The following is a 14,927-nucleotide window of genomic DNA, read 5'->3' as shown; positions in this document are numbered from 1 at the left end:
ACAGGGAAAACTAACAAATAAACAACCAAACAACCCCCCTCCCCCCCCCCCAAAAAAAAAAAAAAAAGAAAAAAAAAGAAAAAAACACCCAGACACAAGCAAAACCAATAACCCACTAAAAAAACAACCAGCCACACGCTTTGCAGTGGTGGAGATGCGGCTGTGCTCGTGTTGGAGTTGTGCCCCCCTGGTCCAATGTCAGCATGTGTTGTTTTGGGGGTTCGGTGCGGGAGGGGGGGGGGGGATGCTGCCGGCTGCCTTGTGTGGAAGCCAAAGTTTGGGTGTGAAAGGGGTGGTCGGAAGAAAATAGGGACTTGGGGAGGGTTTTGAGGCTTTCCAAAAGCAGTGGGGTTAGAAAAAGGCAGGGAGGCCCCTAAATAGTGTTGTTGTGCCTTGGTGTCCGATGAGCTGTACAGCCACCTTGCAGCAGGGCTGGGAGCAGATGGGCTCTCTGACTCTTGGCTTCTCCTTTTGATTATTATAATTTTATTCACTTGCATATATATATATACTTTTTATTACTATTTCTTTTCCCTCTGACTTCCATTTTAATATCTTAGAAATTCACTGCTCGCTTTGTGGCAGGAGTCAGCCTGCACTGATTTACAACTATGGAGCAAGGGTAAATCCTGCAGGGATCGGTCCTAAACTTGAAAGAGCTGCAGCAACACACATAGCAGATGAGTGTCATTGTATCTGAACCCACGTAGCGCTGTGTTATCGGCAGTGCTGGGCTGACAGTCCAGAAGTGACAAACTGGGAAACAGTCCCCAGCTCTCAGCAAATTCCCAGGGCTTAACATTTGGTGTCATTGTGAGACAGAATGTACCCTCTCAGTCCCTTTATTATTATTTTGCTCTTTAAGCCGGTGGTTAGATGGACACATCTCAGCAGAACAACATGTTTTTGGCACGCTTCGGACCTCTCTGAAGGTGGCTGTGGTGCTGCACAGTTGAGCAGCTGCTGCCCTGCGCTGAGCTGCCTGTGCTCACGTTGCTGTCAGGGATGGAGGTGCTTTATGTAAACACCATCATTCGTTCTCATCGCTCGCGTAGTCCTGGCGTTTTGTTTTTGTTTTTGAAGCTCCTGATTTTGGCTGAGCCTTCGGACGAAGCGGGGATGAAAGCCTTCAGTTGTTGGCTTGGCCTTTAGGATAAAATATAGCTTGGGCTCGATCCTGCATTCCAGGCATTCCCCAAAATCCGCTTGGCTGCTGCGCGAGCTTTGGGAGCGTGGAGTGCAGCCCCGGTGTGTGCTGTGCCTGATGTGTTCACCCTGACAGTCCCCGTCCTCATGAGACGCAGGTGGCACTGCGCACAGGGACTGTCCCCTGCCAGCTCTGCTGCTCATTGCTCCTGTTGGCATTCCTTCTTTTCAGCCCTCATTCACACCAGGGTTTAGTTCTATTCCCCGTGTTTAGGGCTGTGCTGATACGTGGCTTCCTGCCTCTTGCAGGCATTTAAAGAAAACCTGAGCTTTTTCCTTTTGCAAAAGCAAACCTTGCCAGCTGCTCGGAGCGTGCCAGCGTTTCTTAGAAAAAACACGGTGTGCTCTCAGCACCGCTCTGCTGCAGTCCGGGCGGAGAGTTCCTCCAGCAGTGTTCGGTTTGTTGTTGGTTCTTTGAGCTGTGTCAAATTTCAGCTCTTCTGGCTCTTCACTTTTACTATAGGATATGGTTATAGGCTGAGCCGCTAACCTCTGTGTGAACTTCCTCGCGCTCAGCACATGTGAGCTTTCGGAGCTGCACAAACCAGGGGAACACGCGGGCTCGCCTCTAAGCTCTTTCAGCCTCCATGTGTGGATGGAGGAGGAAGCTGTGTCTTTAAGAAATGAGGCTTTTTTTTCCTCCCTATTTCCTGCAAAATATGAATAGATGCTGTCAGTGGGATGGAGCTCTCTGAGGGTGCTGTGTGCCACGTTCGCTGCTGAGCACACATACGGCTTTTCATTTTTCCCCAGAGAAGGCAAAGATGGGTAAATCTTGGAGCTGGGGCTGCAGTAGCAGCAGGAAGGTTCTTGTCCCTGCACGGAGCTATTGACTATTCATGGCAAAGCGTCCAAAGCGCAGCAGCAGAGCCTGTGGAAAATGACAGCGTGTAACAAGCCTGAGTGGCATTTCCTTCACGCTGGTCACATGCCTCCTAATTCACACACGCAGCCCTCATAGGCTGATCAAATGACTTCTATCTCTGCCCGCCGCATGCCTTCCCCAGAAAGAGTTGTTTTATTATGCACACGTAGGGCTCTGCTTTCAGTCAGTCACCTTCAGCGGATGACTGAGGGCCACTGTGCGCTCCGTGCGGGGGGACGCGGTCACTGCGAGGGGCACAGGCTCCAGCCCGTAAGCAACTTCTTTCTTTTCCCTGGGGAGCAGGAAAGAAAAAAAGACAACAGACCCACAGATACCCCTTCTGCCTTCCCCGCTTCCCAGTAACCTTTTGCTTAGCTTAACTGGGAGACTGTGGGACGTGCCCGGCTGTCGGCACGCGGTGGTGCTGCCTGTGTGGGTGCCGTGGGGCTGGGGCTCAGTGCAGTCCCATAGGATGCCACTTCTGCAGGGGGAAGTGGGACCACTCCAGCCCTCCCAGTTCAGCATCTGGCACAAGGGATGGGTTACCTGGATCTCCGCACCCAAAGGGATGGGATGTGAAGGGATGGGGTGCTGGCAGCTGGCCGTGGTAATTAGCTCAGCGCTGTGCCATCCTTGTTAAGGGCAGTGCAGGTGATGATGACGTTGGCACACTGATTCATTACATCTGGAGGGGAAAATCCGCCTAGTGAATGCTGAAGCACAGTAAATATTTTTGGCTCCTGACAGATTGATCCCTGCATTACGCTGATTAGCCTGTATTTGTGGAACGGAGGAAGTTAAAAATAAGGTTGGTGGAAAGCTACAAGATGAGGGAAGGATTTGCATTTTATGGACCCCAGCAATAAACTTCTTTGTTTGTTTGTTTGTTTTTCTGTTTTTTTGGGGTGGTAAAAATTTAAACAGTTTTTTTTTTTATTTATTTTCTTCTCCTCTTCCCTTCTTTAGCTCTTGGCTTCACTGCAAGGTGAGAGCCCATAATTTATTTCCTTTTGGCAGTAATATTCTGGAAGGGAGCTGTAAATCTAAAGCACATGCAGTTGTGAAATGATTTCTGAAAGAATTCTTTTGCAAATACGTGGTGCAATCCTGCAGAACGCTTCAGCCCTGGCAGTCCTTTAGGGGTGGCACAGACATAGCAAAGCGTGCAGCAGCATGTGCACGGTGAGGCTGCATGCTTCGGACTTTCCTGCAAGCTGGAGGGCTTTGTGAGGTTTAGTTCATGGAGGTGAATAATTAAACTGACTTCTGACTGCTGGTGGTTTGTTTTCCTGCACCCAGGCTCTCACCTGAACCTTCGCTGCGTGGTATATGCTGCTGAGATACCTGTAAGAGCTCGCCCAGGAATGGTGGATCACCTGGTGCCTACTGATGAATGCTTTTCATCTACAAGGTCTTCTCTGGGATACTTTAGGGACATGACAGCAGCGGTGAGGTCCTACCAAATGCTGCCCTCTCCTCTGTCAGAAGATGACAGCGACTCGTCCAGCTTTTGTTCTTGTTCTAGCCCGGAATCCCAGGTTCTCAGCTCCAGCTATGGAAGCACATCCAGTGCGGAGAGTCAGGACAGCATCTTAGACTACTTGCTGTCCCAGGCATCTTTGGGGAACACCGCTGCGTCATGGTGGGACAAAAGGAGACTTCAGCCCATAGTGAAAGAGGAGTATTTTAGGTTGCCTGAATTCACTGTGGATATGGAAGACTCTGGACCATTTCAGCCCACGCTTGAGGAAATTGAGGAATTTCTGGAAGAAAACATGGAGCTGGAGCTCAAAGAAAGACCTAAAAGTGAGACCAAGGACTTGAGAGCTTGCAGCCAAGTTTCTGTTGCTTCGCTACAGCAAAAAGACCATATGTTACCCAGTGCTGCTTTAAAAGAGAGTAAAAACGAACAGTTGAACAGCTCGACGGAAGGTGGCCAAGCTTCAAATGGAGGAGTGTCCCTGGAGAATGGCATACCGGTTATGCTCCAAATTCAGCCCGTACAGATCAAACAGGAGTCCACCACGAGCCCTAGTTCCCAAGGACCAGCACAGGAGAACATTAAAATTGCACAGCTCCTAGTCAACATCCAAGGACAGACATTTGCCCTTGTGCCCCAGATAGTTCAGTCATCCAATTTGAACTTGCCCTCTAAATTTGTCCGCATTGCTCCCGTCCCCATCGCCGCCAAGCCAATTGGGCCAGGAGGCATGATCCAGGGTCAGACAGGAATCATCATGGGTCAGAAATTTCAAAAGAACCCTGCAGCAGAACTCATTAAAATGCACAAATGTTCTTTCCCTGGTTGTACCAAGATGTACACGAAAAGCAGCCATTTGAAAGCCCACCTGAGGAGGCATACAGGAGAAAAGCCTTTTGCTTGCACGTGGCCAGGTTGCGGATGGAGGTTAGTATTGGGGCACAGCAGTGTCTGATCCCCCCTCTAACTTGCTGAACAAATAGGTTTGCACTCTCATTTATAAACAATTTCTGTTCCCAAAGCTGGCTTGGTTTGCTTGAGAATTAAGACCTTTTCTTCCTGTTGGGTAATCCAATGGACTTGATATATTGAATGGCAGAGCATCACCTGCTGCCACCAGCTGGATGAGTGTCTTTTTTAAAAAAAGAAAAGAAAAAGCCTGGTATTTCGTATAAGGTGGTCAGATTAAGCTTGTAACTACAGGCAGTACCTTGCAGCCGTGATGGCCTGGTTGCAGTGTGGCAGCTGCTGCAGATGCTCAGCTGGTACCAAATGAGCGGGGTGCTTTAGGACAGAATCATGGTGTGAATCAGGGCTGCACGGGGCTAAATGTGGTTGGTGAAGAGCTGTGCTGAGTGAGTATGGTTAAGAAAAGCAGCATTCTGTGCAGTTTTGTAGAAAACGCGCTCCATCCCACGCCTTCTGCAAGCGCTGGCAGTGGCACTCCAGGCTCTCTGGGTTTTATTCTCTGCACTGATTGAGAAAAACGCGTGGGTGCTGCTCAAAGTTGCAAAAAACTGTCAGATGTAACAGCATCCCCAAAAGGCTAAGATGAAATTGAATGGAAGATTGCAGGTTTGATTGAGCAAAGGGTTCCGTAAAGGCAATCTCTAATTTATTTTTTTAGTTGAAAGAATTAAAGAAGAAAAGTTGAATTTGTTGCCAGAGATTTTGATGGAGGCCTCTGTCTCTCCTTCCAATTAGCTGTGCTAATAGTCTGCCTGCTGGCAAGTGTTAATAAAAAGCACCACGAGTTATGATGGGAGCAAAACATAGCCTTAACTCCCTTGTATTAACTTAAACCAGATTTCTTTCAAAGAATATCCTTCAGAGCTCCAGTGAGCAATGGCTAGTGAGGAAATAGGTGGTGATCATGGGCAACAGACAAGGTAAAACGTAACAGGAGAAACTGTGGGTAAAAATGCAACTTTGTGAGACAAGGCAGCAGTGAGAGATGGCAGAATTGGATGGAGGGAAAAGGTCAGAACATGGCAGAATCCTCTGTTCCCAAACTGGCCCAAACTTGAAGTTTGTCTTCTAGATGATTTGATTAAATTCATTTCTTTGATTATTATATATGTATTTTTTTCCTTCCCATTTCAACTTGTGTGGCTCTGCGGATGGGTGGGGATTTTCTTTCTATGCATGTGAGTGGTGTGGCACAGCGGAGGGCTCAGGTGGCTGTTCAGGATACGCTGAAAGCAACACCATATTGTTCAGTCCACTGGTCCCACCACACAAGCACTTTGCCCCTGGCCTGTCACAAAGGCACTCATTCCCATTTATTTTGTTGTGAGTGTGCTGCAGACAGCAATACTCATCCTGCCCCTGGGTCTTGTGTTGGCTTTCCCTGTACAAAAATCCTCTTTCTGTGGCAAATGCATGTAGCACGTGAGGTTTGGGTCTGGTCCATGCTGAGATTTACAGCAGTGCTTCCTGTGACTTCTGTGGCTCAGGATCAGGAGTGTGAAGTGTTGCCTCTGAATGACCTGCTCTAGCTTTGTCTTTCTGTAGAAAAGGCGTTTTCCAGGCTGCAGAGCTGGGGGGAAGCATGTAGGGCAATGAGGGGTGGAGGCTGAGCATTGCAGCCGGGTGCTGCAGTGGTTAAGGCATGGGATGTGTTGTTGGGGAGCCTTAGGCTGGTGGCCATACTTGCAGCATCCTTCCAGGTAAGGAGCCCAGAAGGGCTCCGTGCACCCTGCTCCCATGTCAGACTCTGCTGTGTGCTGAATTGCTCAGCCCCTTCCATCAGTACAGAATTGTTGCCTTTTCCAGAAGTGCAGTCAGAGCAGTGTCCCACATGACTTACGTCAAAGCATCCAAATCCTCTGTCCTCCCCCGGTTTTAGATCATCTTGAATGAATTTAAACACTAAAGCACTGCTGGGCTCTGCTTCCTCCCCCTTTCCCCACATTCTTGTGCTTGTGTATTTATTCTTCACTGAAGACACTTGAGATGTGAGCTCACTGAAGATGGTCATTTCAAAAACACAACACAGTGTTGCTTAACACAGAGTGGCTACATGGGGGGGACTGAATCTCTCCCTGCTCGCTGGACGGTGCTGCTGTGAGGAGGCTGCATACACCAGATTAGGGCCTGCAGACCCTTCCCCAGCCCCTGAGACAGTGGGAAAGCCAATGAGGAGGCTGAATCTTGGCACCGGGTGTGCTTGGCAGAGTAGAGGAGGTGGTGAGGTGACCCACTGTGCTCCATACTCCTCTGTACCCATGTGCTGATCCATGTCCTGTGCCTTTAGCAGCTTCTGGTTCTCTGCTCCTGAGATGGCTCCATCAGCATGCCGGGATGGCCCAGCAGCTCTGCCATGTCAGGAGCTGGAGAGCTCTCGCTGTCCTTCCACTGGGCAGCAGCATGAAAAGCTGTGGGATTAGTTAAATGTCCTGCACATCCTTCATCTGGAAGCACTTCCCACAACCCACTCTGCAGGAGGCAGTCTGTTTGTGAGGATTTAGAGGCTGGGAGCAGCTCAGGATGCATCCAGGGCCACCCTGCACCAGAGGGCAGAGGCACAACCTGTGGCAGCCCTGGGGCTGGTGGCCATGGCTGGGACCACGGAGTCTCAGATGAATCTGCTGACCTTGATGCCCTGTGCACCATGGGTCCTTGCATGGCTGGGAGTCCCATGCATTGCAGAACTCCAAGATTGGTCTCTGAGGGAGATGTGGTTACAGGTAACCACCAAAGAGAGGGATGAAGGAGACTTTCAGTTTCTGTGGGATTGCCCAGTTCCCTCTACCTTTCTTTCGAAGGAGGAATCCTGCAAAAAGCAGCAAGCTGGGCTAGTTGAGGTCTTCCTTGGGGGTTCCTTGCTTTCATTTGAATTTGGCTTTCCATCAGGGATTGTTCACAGCATCTTTGGGGATGTTTTCCTTGCCAGAATGTGCTGCAAATATTGTGTCGCTGTGGAGCCAGGCCACCAGATCTCCCGGCTTCCTTGTCCTAACCTTTGCGTTGTTTTTTTGTAAACACACTGACAGCTTGACGTTTATTTCTGTGGGCTCCGTAAGTTGATCTTTCCATGACTGCTGGAGAACAGTATTGCAACATTCCTGCCTTTTCAGCTAAGGACATCGTTATGAAGCAGTGTGTATTTTTATCGGATGAACTCATCAGAGCTCCCCGGGTAGGAGCAGAGCCGCTTGTTCCCAATGTGCACCTCTTTCTCCCTCACCATCCATGCATTTCCCACTGAAATGTGCTTCTGAAGCTCTTGTCAGGATTAGCCGTGTGTGTTGCAGATGGTGACCTTAACAGCCAAGGACATGGGACAAGGCAACACAGTCACATCTGGTTTCACTCCTCCTCGGGGTGATAAGTTGGTATATAAGAGGATAGCTCTATGCAAAGGAGATTTCCTCTCTCTGCTCCCTCTTTTCCTGGATGTGGTTGCCACCATGGGCAACTGGTCCCTTCCTTGCCTAGCCAAGTCCCACAGAGACAGCAAGGAATGAATTGGTGGCTCCATTAGAGCATCTGCCTGGTGCTCTTCTTGGTGCCTGTGAGTCTTTGAGGACACCAAAGCAAGAACAAGGCAAAGAAAGCAGGAGAGTAGGTGAAGGATTCTTCCCTGGAAAAACCCCTGGGATGGATGCATCCTTTCTATGCCTCACTCAGGGTGAATATCTCCATCCACAGGGCTCTCTCTGAGCAGCAGCACTAGTCTGAAGTGCTGTGGGAATGGAAGGAACCCTTCCCAGTGCCCGCACCTCATTCTGCAGCTCATGGCAGGAGATCTCTGCTAATTAAAACCTTTATGTGGAAACTTACTTTCTTTTCATGAAGGACTTATTCATAGGAGCCCAGCAGTCATGTTTTTCCCTTTTCATAAAAATAGTGTACCCACCCGGCTGATGATGTGATATTTTGCTTCAGAAGGGTACATTTTTTCTACATGTTCTTTCCCCCATTTATTCTTCTAGTGCCCATGACTTCATTTATTTATTGTAAATAGACAGCTGATACCATTTCTTGCGAGCTCGCTTTCTGTACCGCTCTTTGTTACTGTTCTGGCAACAAAACTCTTAATTGCCCTTTGTCAAGCAGCAAATTTTTTGTACCCATTTGGACAGGGCTGTTTTAGTGTTATATTGTTAATTAACCCTGTGGTTCCCAGTCATGTCCAGACTGGAAGCAGAGCCAGCTGCTGAGACCAAAGGACTGGCTGAGTTGAGTTCATTAATGCCTGTGGGATTCATGATGGCCGACTGGGGATGTTTCTGTTCAGATGGAAATTGGGAAACATCTAAAATTAAAATGACGCTGGGAGATAAATTAGAGTCTCCATCTTGATTTCAGTTTGCCCCTGAAGTATCAATGCTAATGGCCATTGGGGCCCACCTGGGTTTCAACTGTAGTAACACTGAGCATCTCTGGTACTGATGTACTAAGTCTTCTTTATTTAGCCAGCAGGAGTATGTACAAAGGCCAGTTTTTGGCTGGATCTGATAAACTGTGTAGCTTCTGTGTAGCTGTGTCTGGCTATTATCTGGGGCCCATCTCAGCATGCATCTGCTGTGATGCTGGTGATGGAGCTTGGAGCAGACCTCACCTGTGGGATGCTGGTTGTTCCCACTGCTTGAGAAGGATCTGTGCTTGGATTTGCAGGAGAGAGACTGAGGGACTGTCTTTGAAAGGCACTCGCAGAGGGATAATGAGCAGAGCTGTCTCAGTTGAGCTGTACCCTTATTATTTACCCTTATTACTGGGTTTAGTGCAAGTGTTCTACATACAAACATTGCCTCCATGCATTGCACCAAGTTCAGAGTGGGTTAATTGTGTGTTTCCATCACTGCTGCTGGCCACTGGTTGGGACCAGAGTGGTTCTGTTGTATGTCCTGACCCTTTCAGTTTGCTTATTTGGGCTCTTCCACAAGGAGAGTCTCCCAGTGACCCAAGGGGATGTTTTGAGGCCATAAGAGAATTTATTCACTTGTCTCAAAAGCCTTCTCCTCTCTTGCAGGTTCTCCAGGTCAGATGAGCTGTCTCGGCATCGGCGCTCACACTCAGGGGTGAAACCCTATCAGTGTCCCGTCTGCGAGAAGAAATTTGCTCGAAGCGACCACTTGTCCAAACACGTCAAGGTGCATCGGTTCCCGCGAAGCAGCCGCTCCGTGCGCTCCGTGAACTGACTGCTCCCACCTCCCCTCCCGCAGCCGTCCCACAGCAGCCGATGACAGCACTTTGCTCACTATATTTCTAGTGATAATTTATTTGTCTTCACAGAACAGTCAATGCTGTTACTTGATACCACCGTGTCTGAGTATCCCATGTCCTTTAGAGATGATCTGAGAATGAAGATATTTTAGGGTCAAGGGAGGGGGGTGTTTCTTCCTTTTTTATTTTTCTCCTTTTTTTTTTTTTTTTTTTTTTTTAAAGGATGCTTTTTTTCCTTTCTTTCTTTCTATCTTTCCCTCCTTTGCTGCTGCTTCTTTTGGAAATTACAGTGTTTTATTTTTAGCTGTTTTCTGCTGCACAGGAAAATGTAAGAGTTGCTTGCTGCTAGTTAATTATAGCCCTGGCATTCCTGAGGGCTTTGCTCATGTACAGGCCATTCATTGTGAGTTTTTATTAAGCTGCTCTATTTGTCCAGTTTGGAAACAGCAAATTCCTTTTGAAATGAAAACAACTCCTTTGTTTTTGGGTCGCCTGAGCCAAGGATTTGTAGGGGCCGGCCATAGGAGGAGGAACAGTGGGAGTCAGGGAGAGGGGGAGGCGAGACATGCGAGTACTGGAACGTGCCTCTGCACTGCTCTCATTTCTCCAGCTTGCATTTACCTTTTCCTTGGTTAGGGCTATATATAAATATTTATGTATATATATTCATACATACATACTTATATTTAAGCTATGATGTACCCCAAACAAACCCAAAGCTCAGGCTGGATGAAATGGCTTGGCGCTGAGGCCTTTTGGTGTGACCCACTGCATCCCATGCGCGTGTTTTTCCTGTCCTGTGCTACCATTGAGGGTGAAAGGATGCCTACAAATCGAAGGAAACTCTGCTTTCCTTTGCCTTAAAGCATCCACCGCCTGTAGCAGAAGAGCTGTTGTCTAATATGTAAAGCGACAGGAGGCTGCTTGTAAACGACTGTGCTCTGCACCTGGCGAGCACTGAGCACTCACTGCCCGCTCAGCTTGATGCCTCACTGCTGGGGCTGAGACTCCATTTCCCCATCTGTCCATCTGTCTGGGTGTCCCAGTACCCAACAGTGGGTGCCAACCTGGTGAGCGAACACAAGGAGATCTTCTGTCCCAGGGTGAGCTTCAGCGCTGAACTTTTCCTTACCAACAGCCATGTCAGAGCTCCACACAGCTGGGGTGGGTGAGAACAGCCAAAAGAAATCAATTTGTATGGTAGATGGCTAAGAAGGGAATTTAAGCAAATGATCAGATTGTAGCAGGCAAGTGATTGTGTTTCTTCTTGTTTTGTTTTTCCTTTTGAACTCTGGCAATTGTAAGAAGCTGTAGAAGAAAATAGAATTCAGTAATTAGGAGCGATTTTATAATGGATGTTGCATTTCCTTTCCATTCGCAGACGGCATCTGTTTGTCTTTTTGTTGGCAAAATGGGAAATAGAAAGCTGTGATCCTAGCGCCAGGCAGAGCGGGAGCCCGCACTGTGCAGGAACAGCAGGTCTAGCAAAGGCGAATGCATTCCTTTTGTCCTCTAGAAATTAATATAAATGAACTATCATCTATTGACTGGTTTATATCACATCCTATGAATGTATGTAAATAAAACTGTACATAGACGCATATCTATATAAAATATCTTTTAATAACATATCAAAATTTGTGTAAATTGGAAACAAAAATACCTATAAAGCCAGTGTACATAAGTTACAATTCTGTATATTTTCTTTTGTTCTTCATAAAAAATACTTTGACAATAAAAAGAAAATGGAAATTTTAAATCCCTTTTTGAAATTATTATTCATCCATTTCCTTTGTCGCCAGCTCCGTAATCAAGACGTTAGTGCTGGAAATTTTAATTCACCTGGATGTAGCCTTTCAGGTGCTGGGTAACAGAGAGGTGGTGGAGCACACCTCGAGTTGCCTTCAGTTTTTCTCATCCCGAAGTTCCTGGGAGGCACGAGCTGTCTCGCCGGAGCCCTCACACCTCGCCTGGCAGTGCTGGGACCCAAATGCCGTCTATGGTTTCTGCTGGCTGTGGAGCAGGTCTGCAGCTGCAGCCAGACTGCGGTTAATAAATTAGAGCAAACAGGTTTTGAGGTTTTGAGGAAATTCAAGCTCTAGTGGCTAGCGTCAAGGAGGAGGGCTTCAGTCTGTTTCAGGCTGGGATGGTGACTCACTGCGTGACCCAGGGCAAAGGGCTCTATTGCCATGTGCCTCAGTTCCCTTCCTTGTAAAATGGGGACAGTGAATGCATCACGGTGACTCTGTGAGACTTGATTTATGAATAATCCTTGGATGGAAGGAGCATGCAGTAAGACCAGCAGTCACAGGATTGGATTGTGAAAGAAAAGCTCGGCACAGCAAAGGTGCCAAGGCACTTTGGTTGGCTTTGCTGTGTATCCTACGTCTGGAAGAGTGGTGTTGGGACCTGCACTATGGAGCATGCCTCAGGCCTGAGGAGAAGATGCCCTGTCCTGCAACAACCATTGCTTCCTGTGCAGAACAACACGGGCACAAACATGAGATTTTTGTGGTTTGCAAGCCGGGACATCTTTGTACTGTGTTCAGTCTTCACTGGAAGAAGAAATCAGTAAAGTTATCTGAGTATCCATGGGAGCAATAGTGCAGCAGGTCCAGATCTCCTTACTCTTAGACTGACGGGCATTTGGGGATGAAAGTGTCTCCCTGAAGTACAGCCTCCAAGACGCCAGCTGATCTGCCAGAGATCTCCAGATCTTGATTATTTCTCTCAGAGCACCCCTAGGAGCCCAGCAAGAGGACTGAGGGATGTGGCAAAGCAAGCGCAGGTCACTCTATTGTGTTTTTACCTCCTGAGATGTAGCCTGAAGACCAGAGTCCTAAGGAGAGTCATTTCAAATGTTCTAAATGCTCACACACTTTAATTAGCAAACCCGTGCCAAGAGGATCAGCAATTCCCTTCTGTTCTCACCCTACCAACAGAATGCATTAAAACAGTTGCTTTCTTTTAACCAGTCTCCTCCCCATCTCCTCTGGAGTTCTGATATTGCTGTAATGTTGGGCAACTCACCCTGCAAGACCTTTGGGGCAGAAGTTGTTCTTTGTCTGCAAGAGGCAATACTTAGAGCATAAGTGGAGTAACGCAAAATGCCCACTGCTGGAGCACAGCAGTGCAGAAATCTTAAGATCTAAGCTATGTTTTGTCCATGAAACACTTCCTTTTTCTTTCTTTCGTCTTTTTTTTTTTTTTTTTTTTTTCCCTCTTCTGTTCTAAGTTTCTGTGTATGGTTTGTGGTGGTTTGTTGGTTTTCTTTCCCTGGTTTTAAAGGCTTACCTGTAGGAAAATTTAAGCAAAAGTTTCAACATTTTGCTCAGAAGAGTAGGGCTGTTTTTGCTGTGAAAGGAGAGTTAGTTCTGCATGAAAGTTAATGATGTTTTCAGAGGTTTATCACAAAAGAAAAAAAAAAAAAAGGTAAAATTTCAAAAAAGACTAAATTTATTTGGAATTACTGGCCTGCCTGGGCCTAGCTATGAGTTTTGCTGACTCATGAAAAAAGTGGCATTGCCTTAAACTTATTACTGTCTACACACCTGAAGATAAATAAATATTTAGAGTACATTGGTGCCACAACCATAGAAAAGTTTGTTTTGTCTTTGCTTTTGCAACTCTGAATGGTAAAGCATAGCATGGCACCGTTATGCATTTGGCGAAGTCTCACTGACTTAAGGCATCTGTAACTGGAGGCATGAATGGACACATGCAGTGTTATAGCTTTTATATAGTGACTGAAAGGTGGTTCCTAACACTTGTGGGTGCTCTGTGTAATTCTGAATGCTTTTACTGGCAATTTCTGGCTGTTTATAGACTCAGAGCTAGCAGTGGAGGAACAGTGTTGTGAGCAGCCGTCGTCTGAGAAGGTCACGCTGAAGGTAAGAACTAAGTGTAAGGAATGAGAGTAAAGTGACCTTTCTGTAAGGTGACCTGATTTCTTTGGCCTTTGGCTAAACAGAGGGCAGTGAAGTGATGTGTCTGAAACCACGAAGCAAAGCAGAGGGAAATGGGAACAGAACCAAGACATCCCAAATCTCCTTTGCCCCAGACAGTGGCACAGACCAAATATCAATAGCACACAGCAGGTTACAGAAGGCTAAGAGTGATAGGACACGTAAGTGAGACATCAGATAAGCAAAGAAAGGTAAAGACGGGGCATGAGATAAAATCAGGCTGCACTGATAATGTCTACTCTTAGAAAAGGTGCCAAGGAGAGAGAAGCGAGAGCTTGCTTGCCAGTGTGTTGTGCTTGGGACTGACCCAAGCCTAAAAAGTGTCCCTCTCCTCTGATCACATTAAATGTCTGCAACAGCCCCTCCTCCATAACCTCCCTAGGGGTTGTTTTTACCTAAATCCTCTTGCTGGGAGCCTTCTCATTGTCTAAATGGCTGCTGTACGTTTGATCCAAACAGCCAGGTGACTCAAGCATAAAGCCAATGGCAATGAGCCAGTGTTAATTATTACCCTAGGCCCCTAGGATTATGTAAGCCTGGGTATGCTGTACCATGGGCAACTTGGCTTGGACCTGCACTCCCCATCTGGGAGAAATACCAAGGATCTGCCAGTGTGCAGAGAAAGTTGTTTGGAGACAGCTGGGATTTTCCTTCTCCCCTTCTGACAGCACCTATGAAACCCATTATTCATTCAGTTCAGCAATTGCCATGCTGTGCTTTCTTGTCATTCAGAGACATTGCTTTTAAAGAATGAGCTATGCTCAGCTCCCACTGACTTCAGTGCAAACCAAGGGCAGTGACTGCCATGGCTTACTCAAGGAAAAATTTCCAGCTAAGGCAGAGACTGCAGATCCCAGCAGGTCCTTGGCTTCCCTTGCTTGTTCCTTCTGGGACATCAGTGCTTTTGTGGCTTTCAATCCCTTATCCCACAGGTCTTAGTTTTATTCCAGCTTGCTCTGCTGTGCGATGTGTGAAAAATAGAAATAGAATCAAAATTGTTTGAGTTGGAAGGGACCTTAAAGGCCATCTGCTCCAACCCCCCTGCAATGAACAGGGACAGCCACAGCTCCATCAGGAGCTCAGAGCCCGTCCAGCCTGACCTTGGCTGTCTCCAGGGACGGGGCACCACCACCTCTCTGGGCAGCCTGTGCCAGTGTCTCACTGTTCTTTTTTTTAAAAAAAAACAAAAACCAAAAAAACTTCCTTATATTCAATCTAATCACCAGATCTCTAAATCTCT

General features: G+C 47.3%; 1 protein-coding gene across 3 annotated transcripts in view; it reads left to right on the top strand.

The window, feature by feature from the left end:
* KLF15 (KLF transcription factor 15) overlaps window positions 1-11,420 on the top strand; it is a 30,989-nt gene extending 19,569 nt beyond the window's left edge. For 2 of the 3 annotated variants that reach the window (XM_031607455.2, XM_031607448.2), the window contains exons 2-3: window positions 3,371-4,478; window positions 9,529-11,420. In XM_031607455.2, coding sequence (XP_031463315.1) covers window positions 3,436-4,478; window positions 9,529-9,697 — 1,212 coding nt within the window. In that variant the 5' untranslated portion in view covers window positions 3,371-3,435 and the 3' untranslated portion in view covers window positions 9,698-11,420. Of the gene's footprint in view, window positions 1-1,625; window positions 2,342-3,370; window positions 4,479-9,528 lie in introns of those variants that run through there. The other variant, XM_090148243.1, reaches the window with a different exon arrangement.
* The last annotated feature ends 3,507 nt before the right edge of the window (window positions 11,421-14,927 follow it).

This window comes from Phasianus colchicus, chromosome 11 (assembly GCF_987193195.1).
Source record: "Phasianus colchicus chromosome 11, bPhaCol1.hap1.1, whole genome shotgun sequence".
Lineage (NCBI taxonomy): Eukaryota > Metazoa > Chordata > Aves > Galliformes > Phasianidae > Phasianus > Phasianus colchicus.
This window is presented reverse-complemented; position numbering and strand designations above follow the sequence as displayed.